General features: G+C 35.1%; 1 protein-coding gene across 1 annotated transcript in view; it reads left to right on the top strand.

Moving 5' to 3' along the window:
* Positions 1–230: 230 nt before the first annotated feature.
* Positions 231–17,877, top strand: part of LRRIQ1 (leucine rich repeats and IQ motif containing 1) — a 101,860-nt gene continuing 84,213 nt past the window's right edge. Inside the window, exons 1-12 of the mRNA XM_039704066.1 lie at positions 231–367; positions 827–989; positions 2,144–2,255; positions 3,199–3,269; positions 4,434–4,530; positions 5,218–5,423; positions 7,304–7,378; positions 7,556–8,758; positions 9,532–9,684; positions 10,860–11,010; positions 14,875–15,068; positions 16,004–16,131. Of these exons, the coding sequence (XP_039560000.1) occupies positions 861–989; positions 2,144–2,255; positions 3,199–3,269; positions 4,434–4,530; positions 5,218–5,423; positions 7,304–7,378; positions 7,556–8,758; positions 9,532–9,684; positions 10,860–11,010; positions 14,875–15,068; positions 16,004–16,131 (2,519 nt within the window). The 5' untranslated portion in view covers positions 231–367; positions 827–860. The remainder of the gene's footprint in view (positions 368–826; positions 990–2,143; positions 2,256–3,198; positions 3,270–4,433; positions 4,531–5,217; positions 5,424–7,303; positions 7,379–7,555; positions 8,759–9,531; positions 9,685–10,859; positions 11,011–14,874; positions 15,069–16,003; positions 16,132–17,877) is intronic.

A 17,877-nucleotide genomic window follows, 5' to 3' on the forward strand; every position in this document is an offset into this window, starting at 1 on the left:
ACAAACAAACAAAACTACAAAAAAACCCCAAACCCCAGTATTAAAGAAAAAAACCCAAACAAAATCACGGAAAAGGGCGCTGCGAGGTGCTCGGCCTCACGCTGGGGGGCGCTGCCCAACGCCCCAAGGAACGCGAAACGGCAGCTCCTGGCGAAGTCTGGCTCCTCTCGCTGCCCGTCCGAGCCGCTGTTTCCCGTTGCCGTGGTGACGCTCCCGCGGTAGCGGCGCGGTGCGGGTCCCTCGTCCTCCCTCGGAGCTCCCCACCGTCCGCGGTGGGCGGGTGCGGAATTTCAGGGCGGAGGGGCGGCCGGTCTCCAGAGGCGTCCAGAAAGGCGGAGGCTCCGTGAGGTGCTCGACTGAACGACAGGTGAATGGGTACATGAAGTGGACGGGGGGGACCGGAGGACTGCGGGCGCTCTGAGCGCTGGACTACAACTCCCAGCATGCAAAGGGGCGGAGCCTCTCGCCTGTCAGGAAGCGGCCGTGGGCGGTGCTGCCCGTGGGCGCGGTGCCTTTCGGGAGATGTAGTTTCAGCCTGGATCCGCTTCTCGCTATTCCGGCAGGAATGTGCTCCGTGTGCCCGGTCTCCCGCTGCAAGAGCCGAACTCGCTGCCTCCCATTCCGCTAATGCAGGGGACAAGGGGTTTCGAAAGTGGGGAGGGAGGCTGTTTCCCCCTTGTATCCATCCACAAGTTGTTACCTCTCTAGGTTACATCATTTCTCACTGCTTTCTCTGTATCATTAAAACTTTTTATATTCTTATTTTGAGCACTCTTTTTATTTTGATTCATTGCTGTGTTGAAAGGTATTACTTTTTTTTGTGTAGCTTTCAAAACAGATAAGATCCTGTGGGAAGTAGAATGTCGGAAGATATTGAAGGAATTGAAAAAGAAGTAGAAATTGAATTAGGCAGAATCAGTGTTTCTTCGTTTGGAACAGATGAGGCTGACACAGAGGTATCAGAGGAGCCCTTGAGTGACAGTGAGTCTGTAAGTATTCAGTGAGGTAAATAAAAGTGTATTCAGTGAGCTAAAACTGCTTCTGGCATTGGAAATCCCGTTTGATGCGTGAACATTTCCCCGACACGCCTAAGCTGAGGCTTTGATCTGAACAGTAGTCTTGGTAGTATTGCTTCATGAAAAATGTAATAATAAGAGAGATGGATATCAGCATCCTGCTTGAGAAGATCAGACCTGGACATTTTGTTTTAGAATCCTCTGAAGCTGGAAGATTTGATGAGGTAGATTAAATATGGACGAATAAACTCATGATTCTTCACTGAAATCTGTATTTTAATCTTACAATAGCCTGGTTTAGGAGATTCCTTCTAAGATTTCCAGATACTAATTTTGTATAAAAATAGGTTCTTCAAGTCCTCTTTCTTAGATGATTTCTTATTTTTGAAAGTGGCTTTCCTAAGAAATAAAATCAATTATTTGGGTCCTTTTCTGCCATTTTAATCTTTCAGATTCATAGCATAGGGATTCGTTTGTAGGATTTTAGGGTTGATAATATTGATCATAAATCATGGTTCATATGGCATGGACAAAGGCAGTGATAAGTGGGTAAGCACTCACATGCTGAGCAATGTCAGCAATGTCCGCCACAATTTGCACATCTGAGAGAAGGCGGACCATTTTCCCAAAATCTTGACATTAAAGGCAGTCTTTTGAATAGAAAGTTTCTATGTAATAAAGAAAACTGAAGCATTGTTTCTACATGCATACTTTAAACATTAGTAAATTTAAAGTTTATTTATCCTGAAAAGAAAAAGATCCTGTACCTCACAAGTATTTGCTAATTGTTATCTTATCCTTTTTCTTTAATTTCTTGGTCCAACACAGTTATAAAAGCAGTAATTTAATGAAATGTGTTTCTGGAGAGAGTGCAAGATACTAAAATTTTATTAGAATGTAATTAAAATTGGAATTATTAATTGTTCAGTGGGTGGTAAGAAAATGAGAAGAGTATAGGAATTTGGAAAAATTTTGGTGGAAATTGCTGCTAAATCTCCATCGATGCTTTATAGGTGAATCCAAAACAAGTCTTTATTGTGTTATTTCAAGTATTTACCTATTTTGGTAAATACTAAAGCTGGTGAGACGAAAATGTAGAATATATGTCAAAGGTTGTGTTTTTCTAGATTTCAGGTGACTTGCCAGAATCAGTTCTCGCCTATTTAAACTTTATCAAGAGCAGCAATCAAGATGCTGAAAAGCTTATACTGCAGGACTTAGAAGATGAGCAAAGTAGAAGTAAGCATTAATCACAGTTAAAATGTCTGTACACCTCATATTGCGAGTGGACATTAGACTAACAACATCAATAAAATAATGCAAACTTTTAAGCAGAACAAGCAGTGAAACCTGTTCCATCAGCTTACGAATGAATGATGAAAATCTCTAGGAATAAAGCCATGCAATGCTATCTTCTTGAATTAACATCTGAGCAGAAATTAAACTTTTTAAAAAACTCATCTAATGCTAAAGAAGGCAAGTTGCAAGGTTAATCTCTGAGACAGAGCCCAGGCCAGACTCTTCATGGAAGTCTAAAATGAAGTCAGTAGGAGCTGAAATTCAGGGTTCAGGTACAACTGACTCCCACAGGATAAGTTTGAAGTCTACCTTGAGAGATGCCCAAGCTCTCATTGGATGAAATGACCATTAATTGGCAAGACAAATATTGCTGTCAGCTGTGTGACTGAAGCCAATCACAGTTTATGTGCCACTCCCTGTTCTATTAGTGTAATAGGCTTGGTGACTGGAAGTTCAGCATTGACTACAAATTTTGGTATCTGAGGAACATCCCTATATATTCTTTTTTTGTAATGCAAGTTACTCTTTTTCATTGTTTTGATACTTCTTTTCCAATTTTTGACCTATTTAGTACAAGTTCTACTGTATTTTTCTGCACAGAAAATGTTCTGCTGTGTTTCATTATGTGGAATTCTCTTTCATATTTGCTATCACTGTATTCTTACAGTATCATTGTGTCTGTTTCTGTTACACACATTTCCTTTTAATGGATATAAATGATTCCCATACATATTTAAGTAAAACTAGAGGAGAAGGAAAGGAAAAAAACCCCCTCTTTTATTTTAGTTTAAACAAATTGAGTCAATGAGTGTAGACCAAAACTGAGCACTCGTAAGGGATTTTCTCACTGTGAACTAAATGTTTTTTTTATTTTTTTCTTTAGATGACATCTATGAAGTAGTTTCTTGCCATCCTTCTGAATCGAATGAAGATTCAAAACAATTTAATGAAAAGGTATCTTTTGTTTATACATTATTTTTAGGGAATAAATTTCTTTTAAATAATCTAGATAACTTACCCTTGCTTTAGTGGCCTCCTAAGGAGATCTATAAATGTGTTCATTTGTTTTTCTGTAAGACAATCCATAAGGTATTAAGATGAGTTTCTATACAATTCTTTAGAATTAGGACATCAACTGCAATACACCATGTCTATAAGCTTTCAAATTTGAAATAAATTATCTGAGATATTGAGCACAAAAATCAACAAAATCAAACAAAACTGAATAATCCTTTATTGATAGTTGTTTGGAGAGCATTATCTTAATATTATGATAACACTTTTAAGCTTCTCTAATCTTATTTTTTATGATGATCAGGAAGATGTATTACTATTAATTTTTCTCCTAATATATTCCATTACTTTATAGAAAATATAAACATAGTAATCTCTTTCAAAGACAATTCAAGAGTTTTTCTATATTTTCATAGGATTTGACTGAATAGTTCGCTGAAGTTTTCTTAGAAAAATATAAAACTGTATTTAATTTATTCACTTTTAATTTGCTGCCTGGCTTTTATTAGTGAGCACTCTTGCAAACATGATTTTTTGTTCTCAAAAGACCATTGTTTAAAGCAGCACAATTACTTCATGTGACTTCAGCTGCATTACAAATATTAATATAGGCCCAAAGCATGTGATGAACAGATGATAAATGAGCAGGAATAGCTTACTTGCCAGTAAAGAACAATGAAATAAATATAGCAATCCTTGTGCCCATAGTATTATTTTGAAATAGTCTTCTTAAAAATTTGTTCTGTAACTAGTTCTTCCCCAGTGTGCATAACAGTATTCATGCATAAGTGCTTGGTTTCACAGAAAGTAAAATAAATCTCAAATGCAAGACATTCATTTTCCCAAGTCAAAATATTAAATGTATTTTAAAAAACATGTAGAAATATTATGTATTTTGCTAATACTACAATACTTGTTACTCTAGAAAACAGTAACTGATATGTTAGCATTATTCAATGTGTAAGGATTCTAGTCAGCAGTAAGTTTCACATTGTTGTACTTGTCATATGATAAAAAGCTTATCCTTGCTCTGGAAGATTTTTATAATGTTCTGCTTTTCAATTTTGTTTCTTGTTTTTTAATAACAATTTTAAACTATGTTAGATACTAGTTGGAGTTGAAAATGAAGACTTGCAGCTTGCTGCAACACCTGATTATAGTCAGTCCATCAGTGACTGCACTGATGACCACTTTCTTACAGGTAAGCAAGTACATTATTCATTTGGTTGAGTTGATCTTTAACATATAACTATTTCCTGCTTTTCTGTTGTCATAAGTATCATAGCATTTTTTTAAAGAATTTCACATTGCAGTATACAACAGGGCTTGATGGATTTGACATAAACAAACAATTTTGCCTTTATCTCATTTCAAGATCACAAAATCATCATAGAAATTAGTGTCAAAAAATACCACTTAAAAATGAAAGCTGCTCAGAGGCACTAAGTAGGTTCTGCTTTGGCCACAGATTTTTGCTGGTGTTTTTGTTTTTGAAATTTGGTTTGGAGTTTTTTTTTTGTGGTCACATTGGCTGAGAATGTTCCTTTGCCATGGCCTTTGGATGAGTTGGGCTGGAGCATATCAGTGCTAAAGCACTAAAAGCCACAGAAGACATCCTTTGCAATCCTGAATTGTACATTTTTAGAATACGCATAGTAGTTGCAGATTAGTAAGTGTGCAGAATAATAATAAGACATCTCTGATGGAAAGGACTTGTGCTGTAGTTCTGATTTCCTATATGTATTATATTATACATGTAGGAAATCAGATATATATTGCTGGCTATATAATCATAGGCTCTTTTTCTTGTCAAATACCTTAAGACTGTTTAATGTTCCCCAGTGCTTATTAGGAAATTAAATAAAATGTTTTCTTGGTTGATTAATAGCTGATCTTGAAATGAGCATAAGTCTTGCCCATCGTGAAGTAGAAGAACAGTACAGACGAGCACTTGAGCTTGAAGATGAAAAGATGAAAAAGTGGAAAGCTGAGAGAGAATCACGGGAAAAACAAAATGAAGAGGAGCATGCAAGAAGATTCCAGCATCTGCAGCAGTTTGAGGCTGAAAGAATAAAATTAGATCTTCTTCATAAGGTAATGAATGATATTAATCCAATCTGTTCTGGTCTAGACTATCTGAATTCTATCTCTGGTGTGAAAAGGACATTACTATCTCAAACTTCATGACTGTCCTAAACCCTATTTACTTGTGTTGCCAGTGAGTTGTAAAACGTATTTAAGTGTAGTCCATTGGCTTTTATGTGTTTACTATTTTAATCAATAGTGAATAAATTTGTTATGCTAAATTTTAAATTCTTCCTTAAGCTTTGCCTTTAAAAAGTTTTTATATTATTAAATCAGCCAAAGTACTGGAAATGAGAGTTGTGCTGAAATTAATCACAAATGAAAAATGGTCACTGTGTCCTAATAGAAAACACTTAGCTAAGTTGGACCTCCCACCTCAATTTCACATTTCAATGTTAAAATCTTAATAGAAGTAATCAGAGCTAAAATTATTCAGTTCAGCAATGCTGGTGCTGTTCTTCACTGGTAAAAGTTACAATACTTGCTCTCCCTACCTTTATCTGGGAAACTTACTCAGGCTTCATCTACTGAGTTCTGCCACAACAGATGGTTACTCAACACATTGGCTGGTTGCACTCTCAGACTATCTAGTCGTATTTTGCTATAGGGGGTGGAGCATCATAAAGGATAAAAGAGTGTAAGAACATGAAAAAAAATCACTCTCAGATATTATACTTGTGAGGCAACAGAATTCTATTATTTAGCCTAAATAAGTGTGTTTTGAAAGGTGCATTAACACTACATTTTCAGTTAATTAATTTGTGGCTTTCTGAAGAGGCGGGTGCTTTGGCAGCAGCAAGGTAATTCAACTCACCAGTAGTAAAGAAGGGCTTAGTAAATGAAAAGACCTTTGATCTCTGAAGGCCAGTTCAATGTCTGCTATAGCTCTCTTTTCAAAAGGTCAGAAAAACTGATAAGTCTTCTTGACTCTTTGCTGTCACAAAACATTTTTGGATGTAGGATGGCTTTCTCTAGAGAAAGATGGACATGGCTACGTTTAGGCACTTTGACACTCCTGTTGCAGGAAGGCTCCTTTTGGAGGTGACAAATAGAATCCAACTTTCACTGTTGCAGAAGGATCTACATGCCTGTCTCCTGCTGTCTGAACAGCAAGTTTCTGGATGCATGTGAAAAACAGTGCTTAGACACATGGGAGACGTTATGCTCCAAGCTGAAAGTGGTTGTTTATACTACTTCCTTCATATCCTCCATATTTGATTTGGTTGATATATCTTGGTTCCACCAGGAGTTATGTGGTTCTGAATTAGCCTGGATTTTAGTTATTTGTGTAACTAACTTTCTGGCTGCTAACTTATAGTCTGATTGAGGCTTTTGCCTGATTGAGGTTATACTGAGCAAGGGGGAAAATGCTATTTACTTACAAATAGTGAGAAACTAGAGTTGAACTTTCATTTTCCATTTAGAAGCAATTTCAGTCAGAAATTTTTTCTTAGCTTTACTGAACCAAATTCCCATTTGATGGATTTTAATATTATCAATACATACCAGTGCAATTAAAGAGAGATTGTACATGCTATTGTTCAGACATGTTTCTGTTTTCTGCCTGTACTTTGAATGGTTTGGTAACTAGTTTTCATCTTAGATGGTAGTACAGATCTTGGAGAGGAAGGTGGCAGCTGTTTGGGTCAGTACCTAGATGCTGACTTTCTGAAGGTATGCATCTCTCAGTGCATGACCAAATCTACATTACTGATGCAAGTGTCCTGTTGTTTATTTTGATCCACACATGGCTCAGTTTCTCATTTAAATTCAGGCATTCACAAAATTAGGTTGTTGGAAAGTCAAGAAGATGGGTGAGATTGGAGAGAGGATGTTTTTTGTCATTCTGGGTTTTGTACAATATTAATTTAAGTTAATTTGTTGTGCAGAAACGCCAGGCTGTAATGGAAGATGAGTTACAGAAAGAGAAGGAAGCTTGGAGACACAAAATTAGGCAACATGAGGTAAGGTTGTACAGTGAACTTTTGCCAAAAGACTGTGAGGTTACTGTTATATATTTGAGAATAAGTGTTATCGTGGAACGCTTAATATGCTAGATTCTGTTTATGAATGATGAATATGTGCCAATACCTGTCCCATTTTAAAAGTGAATGAAATCTATCCTAATTGTTTTGGCCTAGGAATTGATCATGAAGCTGCAGTTGCAAATGGAAGAGGAGAAAAAGGCCTTGGAAGAACAGAAAGCAAAAGAAAGACAGCAACTGGCTGAACAACAGAATATAGCAGCTGTGAAAATCCAAGCTAGATTTAGAGCATTTTTAGTTCGTAAAAAATATGCTCCCATTTTAAAACAATGGAAGTATGAAATGAGAAAGAAGCAAAAAATACTAGAGGAAATAGAGCAAGAAATGAAAGAAAGAGAGGAAAAACTGAACAGGCGAATGGAAGAAAACAGGTTAAAGAGAAAAGAGGAAAGAAAGAGGCAAGAAGAACTTGAAAGAAAACAATATTTGAAACAGGTGAGGAGGCGTGAGGAATATGAGAAAAAGAAGGAAAGCCTGAGACTGGAAAGAGAAAAACAAGTGCAAATAAGAAGAGAAGAACAAAGAAAATTAGAACAAAAGAGAGCAGAAGCTGTGATGAGTGAAAATGTAGAAAATAACATAGAAAACATAAAAAAGGATAATAAGACAGAAAATATGAAAGTAATTAGAGAAGAGAAGGAGGAACTAAATAAACAAGTAGAGGAACCAAAAGAAAAGCATGCTGAAATGATGGATGAAACAAATAATTGGATGATTCCAGCAGAAAGAAATTTGACACCAAGCGTGCTAGGCTCTGAGAAGGCACACCCTTCTCAAGTAAATAATGAAAACTTACACATTAATTCAGTAACACAAGTAGAACAAAATTACTCACAAACAAGTTATCTTGATAGAGTTTCAGATGGTTGTATTTCAAAGGATGAATCTCTTAACTTTGGTGCTAATGACATGGCAGAAAATAAGGCAAAATGTATATGCAGCAGCCCTCCAAATGTCCAACCAAATGCTAATAACAGAGAAACTAAAGATCAATTTTCTCATGGAACTATGAAGAAAACTTTATTTCTGAGGGAAAATGCTACTAAAGGAGTCAGAGACATCTGGGACAGTAATCACGATGTAGCAGATTCTCCTAGTAAAGTAATTTTTCCTGATGATATTGAGAAGAAGAGAATAAATTGGATGAACACATGCAAATCTTGGTCTAAAATATATGAAGAAAACCAAAGCAAGCAAGCAACTATAAGAAAACGACTAAGGAAAAGTTCATTTAGCAAGATGCCTCCACTAAGTACAGAAAAGATAATTCATAGTGGCCCTTGGAGTACCTTGCAACAGGTAACTATATGAAAGTTTGAGAATTAAACGGAAGACGTTCACTTTTTTTGTTATTGTCTGTTTTGGTATGTTGGCAGAATGCTGTCTATTGTTGGGCAGGCAATAGATATTTTAACTGTTCCTGTGCCCAGTGCAAAATAAGAGCAATGGCAATGACTGTTGAATTCCAGTGGTGTTGTGGAACAGACTGATATGGTATTAGTCTTCAGATGATTGATAATATTAACACTTTAAAAGGCAAGAGCTCTTACATTCTGCTAAATTAGCAAGGTTTTGCCTTTGTATAAAGGCCCACATTTCAGCTCCTGCTCCCTTTGGAGTTTTGAGAGGAGTAGTCTCTTCTAGAAACAAGATATTACTGATCAGCTTATAGATAGTGTTTTGCCATAAAGGACATCTCCTGGATGCCAGGACGTATTCTTCTTACCACTTATTAACTTATGGTATGCTTGCTCTGTGCTCTCATCTTGATATCCATTCTGAGATGGCCTACTAGCCTATACACACTTCTAGTCTGAGCAATTTTTCTCTGTTCTACACTCATTATTTATAATACTGTGACTATTGTTTTCATGCTAGCTTCTCCCATTGGACAGATCAAACCTATCATTGCCATTCTTTTCTATATGAAAAGATTACCATTAGTTGCTTGCATTAGTGGATTGTAGTTTTGTTCTCTTTTTGATCATAAAGAAAATTATCATAATATGATGTTGTGCAATGAATATTCAATATACAAGACGTTAGTTTTATTTATCAATAAATGCATGTAGGTCACAACGCTTACTCTTGAAGATTTGCCAGCTTGTAGCCTCTCGACCTTATCTGAGTGTTCAAACCTTCAAGTTTTGACGCTGAGGCGCTGTGGACTCGTTGCACTGGAAGGACTAAGTAGCTGCAAAGACCTGAAGTATATTAATGTGGAGGTACCAAGCATATTTGATTCTTTGTTATAACATGGGGAGAGCTGCCAGTTTTGTTCCTTAGTTGATTGTTCAGTTGTCCAACTGAATATGTAACTTTTAGCCTTAAGAGCATAGGAATAGCAACAAAATACTCCCAAATGTGAACGAAGTTATACGAGCAGATCTACAGTGCAAATAACAAAAAAAAGCATGCTGCAAATGATTCAACCTATACTAAGGAAATAGCAGGCTAAGATTAACATTAGTGTAGATCTTGGTTTCCTCAGTCTCTGATTGATGAGTGGACAGATGCTGTTCACCATAGAAGGTGTTCAGCTTGAGCAAGAATAGGTGGAAGGAAGAGTCCTTTGCCGCATAGACCTTGAATATTAATTAAAATTAGTAACATATATGCACAAGGAATAATCCATGTAGTGAGTTATACTAAGGGCCTAATGTTTAGGTATTTGCTACTGTGCAGTGTCTTACATGGCCCTGTTTTATGACTAAAGAGAACTTTTTCTCTGTAATGCATCTTTGTTCCAGAACTTGGCAATTTACATGAAACAGCTTTGTTCATATTTTTATTTTAATGTGTTTTAACAACACCATTTTCCAGATGAAAAGACCAAGCACAGCAAATAGTGAAAGAGAAATCTGAGGAAACATTATTAAAATGGCCTGGGGAAGGGGATTTAAAAAGCAGGATCCCTTGGAGGAAGAATCTTAGCTTAGAACAGTGTTAATGTTTGTGACTAAAGTACCTCTAAATGCAGACTTTTGCTATTAGTAAATAAGATTGCAGCAAATTGCAGCTGTCTTCATTAGCATCTAGTAAACATCATGTTTCTCTGCAGTTTGTAGCTCAGTCTCCCAGGGTTTTGGGAGGTAGGAAAATGTATATGGAAGAGACTGCTCTGTTCTTAACTTCTTCTTTATACTCTTTTTGTTTCAACTTCAGGCATTTTCAGAGCCAGAATGAAGCTCAAGATACATTCTTGTTCTATTTCAGCAGGACACAAAAGGTCATTTCTAGGACTCATCATTTTTTTTCCCAATGGAAAAATAAAGATGCCTTTACTCATAGATAAGAGTTTAGGATAAAAATAAGCAATGAAGGCAATCTGCTATATTTTACTTAGTTCTGCTACGTCACTTCAGATGCTATTTAATATTCTAATTTTCTTTTATTGCAGGAGAACAACATTCAGGTAATTGACTGTGCAAATCTGGAAAATCTCTGTATTCTCATTCTGAATAAGAACCGTCTTTCATCAGTTTGTGGCTTAGATGGATGCAAAAATCTTCAAAATCTTGAACTTTCCTACAATAGAATCACTCGAATTGGTAAGAAAATTATTCCAATTTGTATAAAAATATTTACATGGTTTATATTCAGAATTATACACCCCTTGGATTTAGAGCCAGTCAGCTGCTAAGCCCAAGGAGACAGACTTGGCAAAAAACCTGCATCTTAAAGCATGGCTTAGCTACTGCCATGTATTCCATCTAGCAGGTCATGTAACTATTGTCAGCCAAAGAGAATTAAAATCTTTCTGAAAAGGCCACTAACATTATCAGCGCTAAGTCAGCTGGAATATGAGAGCAGGCTGTGTTCAGCTTATCTACAGACATAATGAAAGCAAAGCCTAGCTAAGCAACTGCAGGGAGCTCCAGTGTGTTCCTGACTGACACAGTAAGTAGTTGTACAGAAATCATGTTGTCCATCTTGAGTCTGCTGAACAATAGGAAAATAATTTAAAACAATTATTAAGCTCATAGACTAAACAAATTCACATAAGACTTGTAAATAAGAAGTAGTTCCACTGTTAAATAACACTATGAACATGGATAATACAGTTCAGTGATAAATGGCAAGGGTGTAGCAAATAGAAAATGGGAAAGCTTAAAAAAATATTTGTAGATGTAGAGACTTTGATGAAGATATTATAAATATTTTTTGCTAATATGTATAAATGTTAGTACTCATGAAGAAAATTCTTAATACCTGAGAATAAAACTGCTGGGAAATCAGTGTTTACTGTAAAAGCATATCAGTACGAGGAACAATAAAATAAAATGGTTAAAAAGTTTCATCTGTATTTTTGTGACAAATAGTGCTTGATAAGATTCTTATTCAGATTGATCTAATTTGATAAAAATGCCTGCAAGATTCCTGTAAGAATGACATCGTTTTAGTGGATGACATTTAAGAATGTGGCATCCGTGTGGAGTGCGGTAACTTCATACAGGCCAAGCAGACTAAAATTCTCCAGTACTTTCTCTTTTGTGCAGTGCACTGCTACAATTACTGAGTCTCTAATGAATTTAAGTGGGTAAATAAATGTTCACAAAAGCCATAATCAAATGTGGGTTTTTTTCCTCTGGAATTGCTTTGAGGATTTTAGGTTAAAACAAATGCATAATACAGGATTTATTTCATATTGAGTAGTTGCACAGAATGCATAAAAATGGATTTGGGGGTTATAAAAAGTTAGCATATCACTCCCATCTGTAAATCTTGCAGGATGTCCCTTAGCAATTTTGGAAGCTCCAGTACTGTGTAGTAAAGCTTATTAACATTCGTAATATTTAAGTTTTAATTACTTATTCTAGGACATTTCTGGCATACTCTGATTTCTCTTTTTATTCTTTTCTCCCGTCATTGAAATATAACATCAGTAGGAGAAAAATTAGAGTTGCCAAATACCCCTTAAAAATAGCAGTAAGAGAAATAGTCTCAATTATGCTTTTTCCCTTACGAATACATGATCAAAAATTAAACAATTGCGACAGTAACACACCGAAGTGGAGTGCATATGTTTGTATTTTGAGGATGAATGCTTTGTTTAAAAATTTTCATGCACAAAGAAGTAGCATTTTGACTCAAATCCTCGAATATGATTCTGTAGGGTGTCTGCACTGCCATAGAGTGCTGGGTAAAATCCTGGAAGCTTGAGGAATAGCAATGCATAACCATGGTCATAAATGCTGCTTTCAATATACCCTTTTTAAGACAGCACAGAGAGGAATTTTTTTTTTTTCATCAGACACCTTTTTAGTTTTGGTTTTGTTGTTTGAGGGGTTTATTTTGGGGTGCTTCTTTCATTTTTATGTTCGCTGTCAACTTTCACTCTGTTGTTAGTTGTCTGTCACACATAGAAGTGACTTCAGAACTGCATCAATAGCTAAGAGTCCCTAGCTAGCAGACTTCAGCTGCCCTTTGCAAATTGCTGAGAACTTCCATAAAGGTTCTCCTTGAATCTTGCTGAAACCATGTATTTGTCAACAAAATGCTTTTCCTGTGGCTGCTATAACTTTTGTTTGTTGCATCGTACGTAAAACATACAATGTCTTCTGGAAATGTGACTTTCAGGCTTATATTTAATTTTGCATGTAGGCAGACGAACCAGTAAAATACCAAAGGTTTGTATTACATTATTCTCTCTTGTGTATTTTCTGTTGGACTGCATTGGATAATTCCAGAATGTTCTGAATGACATTCAGGTGAGGAATAATAAAAAAGTGCTTTGTGCAGCATGCAGAGAAGGAAACTTCCAGATTCTGTTTTACCTTCTTGCCTTTTCTTATTGTGTGTGCAGTCACTCTTCTTGGTCCCCCTCCAGGCTCATAGAGTGCTTTTAAAGTTTCCAGTACTGCTAAACATAAGGTAACTTAGGCTTAAGGTAACTTAAGCTGCTCTTAAGAGGAAGTCTTGGGAGCAAACACACGAAAACGTGAAAGTGTTTCTGAGACCACTAGATGGTGCTGGTTCCTTTTTTATTTTCATCCAAGCACGAAAGAAAAATATAGATAGGATCTTGCAGTCCGGGTATTATGTCATGGGCATGTTTGAAATTTTTCAGAATAATTAAAGATTTGTATATTTATTTGCTAAAGTACAGTTTTGAAGTTACATTATAAGACATGTGTGTTACATTTAAGATTATATCACTTTAATGTCACATAATTGTATTATTTTCACTAAATGTTTTCCATTTTTAAATTAAAATTATTGTAATGCCTATATTGGTAATTTTTTAAAAATTTACTGCTGTTTTTGTATTTAATGTTTTCTTCAGTTTTCTCCTTATTTTTAAGTCCTCTTCTGTAATCTCAGTACTCTATGGTGCAAACTGATCTCTGGTTTCATAATTTTTTATAAAATGAAATATATAATCATAAGGTTTTTTTCAGAGGACAGTCACAAAGAAATACACTATTGTGAGTCCAGCTCATTCAGATTCCTTTGGGCAACATATGAAATTTTGGGTGAGATAAAGATGAGACATAGTGTTCCCTCAAATAATCCTAAATTAACTAAATTATCTAAGAATACATGAAACAGATGTAAACTCAGAAATTCTTATTTTAGATCTGTTATGTGAAGGGTATCCCTTCAAAGGAATTTTTTACTACAGAGATACAGAAAAGTTGCTCAAACCTGTAGTGAGTTAGATGGATCAGTGCCATTGCATGTGTAAGACTATGGGAAGAGAATGGTAATTTTCTGTTGTAAGGATGATTTGGGTTACATTCTGTGAAAGAAACAAATGCTCATGGGAATCCCATTAGATTTCTTTTGTTGGTAGAGATTGCATGCTCTTTAATGTAGATGGCAGGAGTAAATTTGTTGAGAGTGGAATGGCTACAGTAGTATAGCTTTGTTCTTAAAGGCACTACATTTTCTTTATAAATTTTGTCGTTAAATTTATTTTTCCATAATTCCGTAAACAAGACTAATTTAAATAATAGTGATGAAACTGGCCTAAGTTTTCATATAATTTTTTTCTAACCTTGCTGATAAACTTAAAAAAAAAACTTTAAAAAATGAAATAATGAAAATTAACTTTTCAACATAGTGTTTTTATTCTGATGGATGATTTTAAGAAGGCTGTTAGCATTTCACAGCGTTCAGAGCAGTTGTAAAGTGGTTAAAGCATAGTAAGTATATTTTATCTCTATGAGAATGTTCTCTTCCAACAGAAGTACCAAAGTACTGTTTTTATTGCTTGATTAACAGGATCAGAGATTTGTGAACCATATTCGCTGTATATGTGATAGGGTCAAAACACTGTAATTAGTTTTAAGCCCTATACAGAAGTAATATTAATTGTTATGTCAGAGAATGCACAGAAAATTCAGAGTTTTCTTAGCACTTGAATGACAAGAGATTTTTATTTCATCGTGTCTCAAATCTTGAAATTTCAGGTGGTCTGGAGTCTCTGAAAAATCTTCAGCAATTAATTGTGGACCATAATCAGTTAATCAGCACAAAAGGTCTTTGTGAGGTACCTACTCTCATTCACCTAGACTGCTCTTTCAATCATCTTGCACAAGTTGAAGGCATTGAGAATTGTGGCCTACTTCAGGTTCTGAAGTTGCAAGGCAATAATCTCCAGGAGGTAAAAACTTTGACTTTAGTGGCTGTTGTACATACATCTTTGCTAAAAAAGTCATATTTTTAAGCATTCTGAGCATGTGCTCTTTGATTGGTGTGGGATGTTTCATGCTCTTAGGTAAGATTTTTTTCCCCCTTATCAGAGGGTGATTTTTCAAAGATACAAATGGCTAGCAGTTAATTGTTTTCTTACTCCCAAGTCCTTGAAAAATTGGACTCTCAGTGATTTTGGTTCTTCCTTCATTTATAGCATCTAGGTTTTTTTTCTAGTTATGATTCTGATTTTGTTTATAATGTAAGAAAATATTATTATTACTTACAGGCCCTGTTATAATAGTAAGATAATTATATCAGGCCAGTAATAATTATATAATTGCCATTATATATAAGTAATTGCTCCTTACTGTTACTTGTATCTAATGATAATATTATTACCACTCTGATGATAATCATGCTTATTCAATGTATGTTGATTCTCCAAAATTTGAAATTTGTGTTACAAATTTAAAATAGCAAAGTTGTTTGTTAAACTTATGCTTAATCATATTTACTAACATTTATTCTCCTATAAATTCAAGAGATGAAAAGCATTGTCAATAAGCAGCAAATAAAATAAATAATAATTAAAAAAATAAATAAACAAAAAGCATGAATAAAATAGTAAGGCTGTGACTCCTGGGCTCTTGAATTTCTTTTTCTTCTTTAATTATTTATATTGACTATTCAGGTGTGATAGAAGACATTAAAAAGTATTTATCACCTGATATCTAGAGATTATGTGTGACAATTGGTACATACATAATAAGGAAATGATACATATATCCAAAATGTCAATTTTTCTTGTATTTAGTAATGATTTATGAAAAGCATCTGGTAAGCATTCCATTGTTGTTTCTCTAATTTATGTTAGTCTTAAATAACCATCTCGTTTCTATTTAGCTTCCAAGACTGGAAAATCATGTTCTCTTAAGAGAACTATATTTGGATGACAATAGTATTTCTTCTATGAGAATGCTTTCTTCGTATTGGTTGCCTCTATTGCAGACTCTTTTGCTGTCTCAAAATAGGTAAGTAGGAAGCATTCTTTCTCTTACAGAACTGATCCAAAGGAATTTACTAACATAATACTTGTCTGAAAAGTATAATTCTCAGTATGGTTGAAATTTCACTATCTTTTTGGCATATTATTTAAAAGTAGAAATATGTGGTTGGCATGTAATTACATTGGCTACCTCTATCTAAGAAAATTTGAAACAGCATTAACTATGTAAATTAATTTGTTTCTCTTGGATATTATGTGAAAATAATTCTTGAGCATTGTGGCATTATTAAAACCATGGTGGGTTTCTTTCTTTCTTTAGCAATTGTTTCTAGAGTATGTCTGTCAAACTTCATATTTCACAGCTAGCTTATTCAAAACAGACTTTGAAGGCTAAGTTAAGGGCAAGTACTAGAGTTAGAAAGGCCAAATAAGAATGTTTTTTATTTTACATACATATGTTAATACCCTCCAAAACAAGTACATTTGCTTTAATTTTTCACTCTTATGGTTCTGTTTAAAAGGTATAAAATAAAGAAGAATCAAGACAAGCAGCATAAAACTGGATCATGCACTCAAGTACTCTGTAATTAGTTTTCTGTTTGTTTTCTAAAATAATCTATACATCTTTAGAGGTAGAATAACCAGATATCCTGGATTAAAAATCTTATTTTTCCCACTCCCCCCTTTTCTCTATTTAAATTCTGCTAAAAAAGAGATGAAACATTTATTACAGTTTACAATATGGTAATAGGAAAAATTAATTTTTTATTGCTATCCATTATTTTTCTATAATGTGATCATTTTTTTCCGAATAAGACTGATCTGAGCTTAACAATCAGAATACTGCATACCATATATGGAAATGCACTCTCAACGATTTACTTCACTCTCCTAGTAGTGAATAGATGTTTTTAAAGGGTGATTCATCTGCCATTTTTAGCTGCTTGCTTTGAGACTGATCATAGCCCAAAAGTGCCTGTTCATCTTCATTGACTAGTAAAAAAATGAGAATGACCACCTCACATGAATAGAAGAGTCCCATCCTATGTGACATTTAATTTGGCACAGCCAATTGTGTCTGGGAGCCTGTGGGAAAAAGGATGTGTAAGACTGAGTCCTGCTATTATAAGCAATGTCCTGCATGGGAATTGAATATGATTTAAGTATATACAACCTATATTTTTATATAACTTTTCAGGTTGTTTTCATAACATCTCTAATGAAGTACTATTCATGGAGACTCTTAGATGTAAATAAAATATCTACAGAATATAATCTCAAGTTTCTGATCAGGCTTCTAGGGTTTGGGATTTTTTGTTCCCTTATTAATTCTTCTAGAGTTTGGAGAAAGTGCTTCCTACCTGTGATTAAGCAAGAGCATTATATGTTAAGTGTTAGATTTTGAGTCACACTGCTTGATTTAATTCTTGTTTTTAGCTATTTTTTCTTTGTCCTCTTTAGCTTCTTTGTGGATAATGTGGCTCTATATTCTTGTAGTTTCCTCTTCTTCCTCCATTGTAGCTATCCTGTGTGTAATAAAGTGTTTACAAAACTCCTTGAACCTCTCACATGCTTGCTAGGGACTTGAGCTATCCCCAAGACCACAGTCTCAGGGATAGCTCAAATGAAGCCTCTGGATTTAGGTTGTGCTGGACTGGCTATGTAGATGTACTTACCTGTCCCATCATCTTAGAGTTTCAAAGTCCATTGTAGTACTTGCTCTGGTTTTCCAGTAGCCAAGCAGAGATGCAATGTTTGATCTGCTGGGTTT

This window comes from Passer montanus, unplaced genomic scaffold, assembly GCF_014805655.1.
Source record: "Passer montanus isolate IOZ18808 unplaced genomic scaffold, ASM1480565v1 scaffold17, whole genome shotgun sequence".
Lineage (NCBI taxonomy): Eukaryota > Metazoa > Chordata > Aves > Passeriformes > Passeridae > Passer > Passer montanus.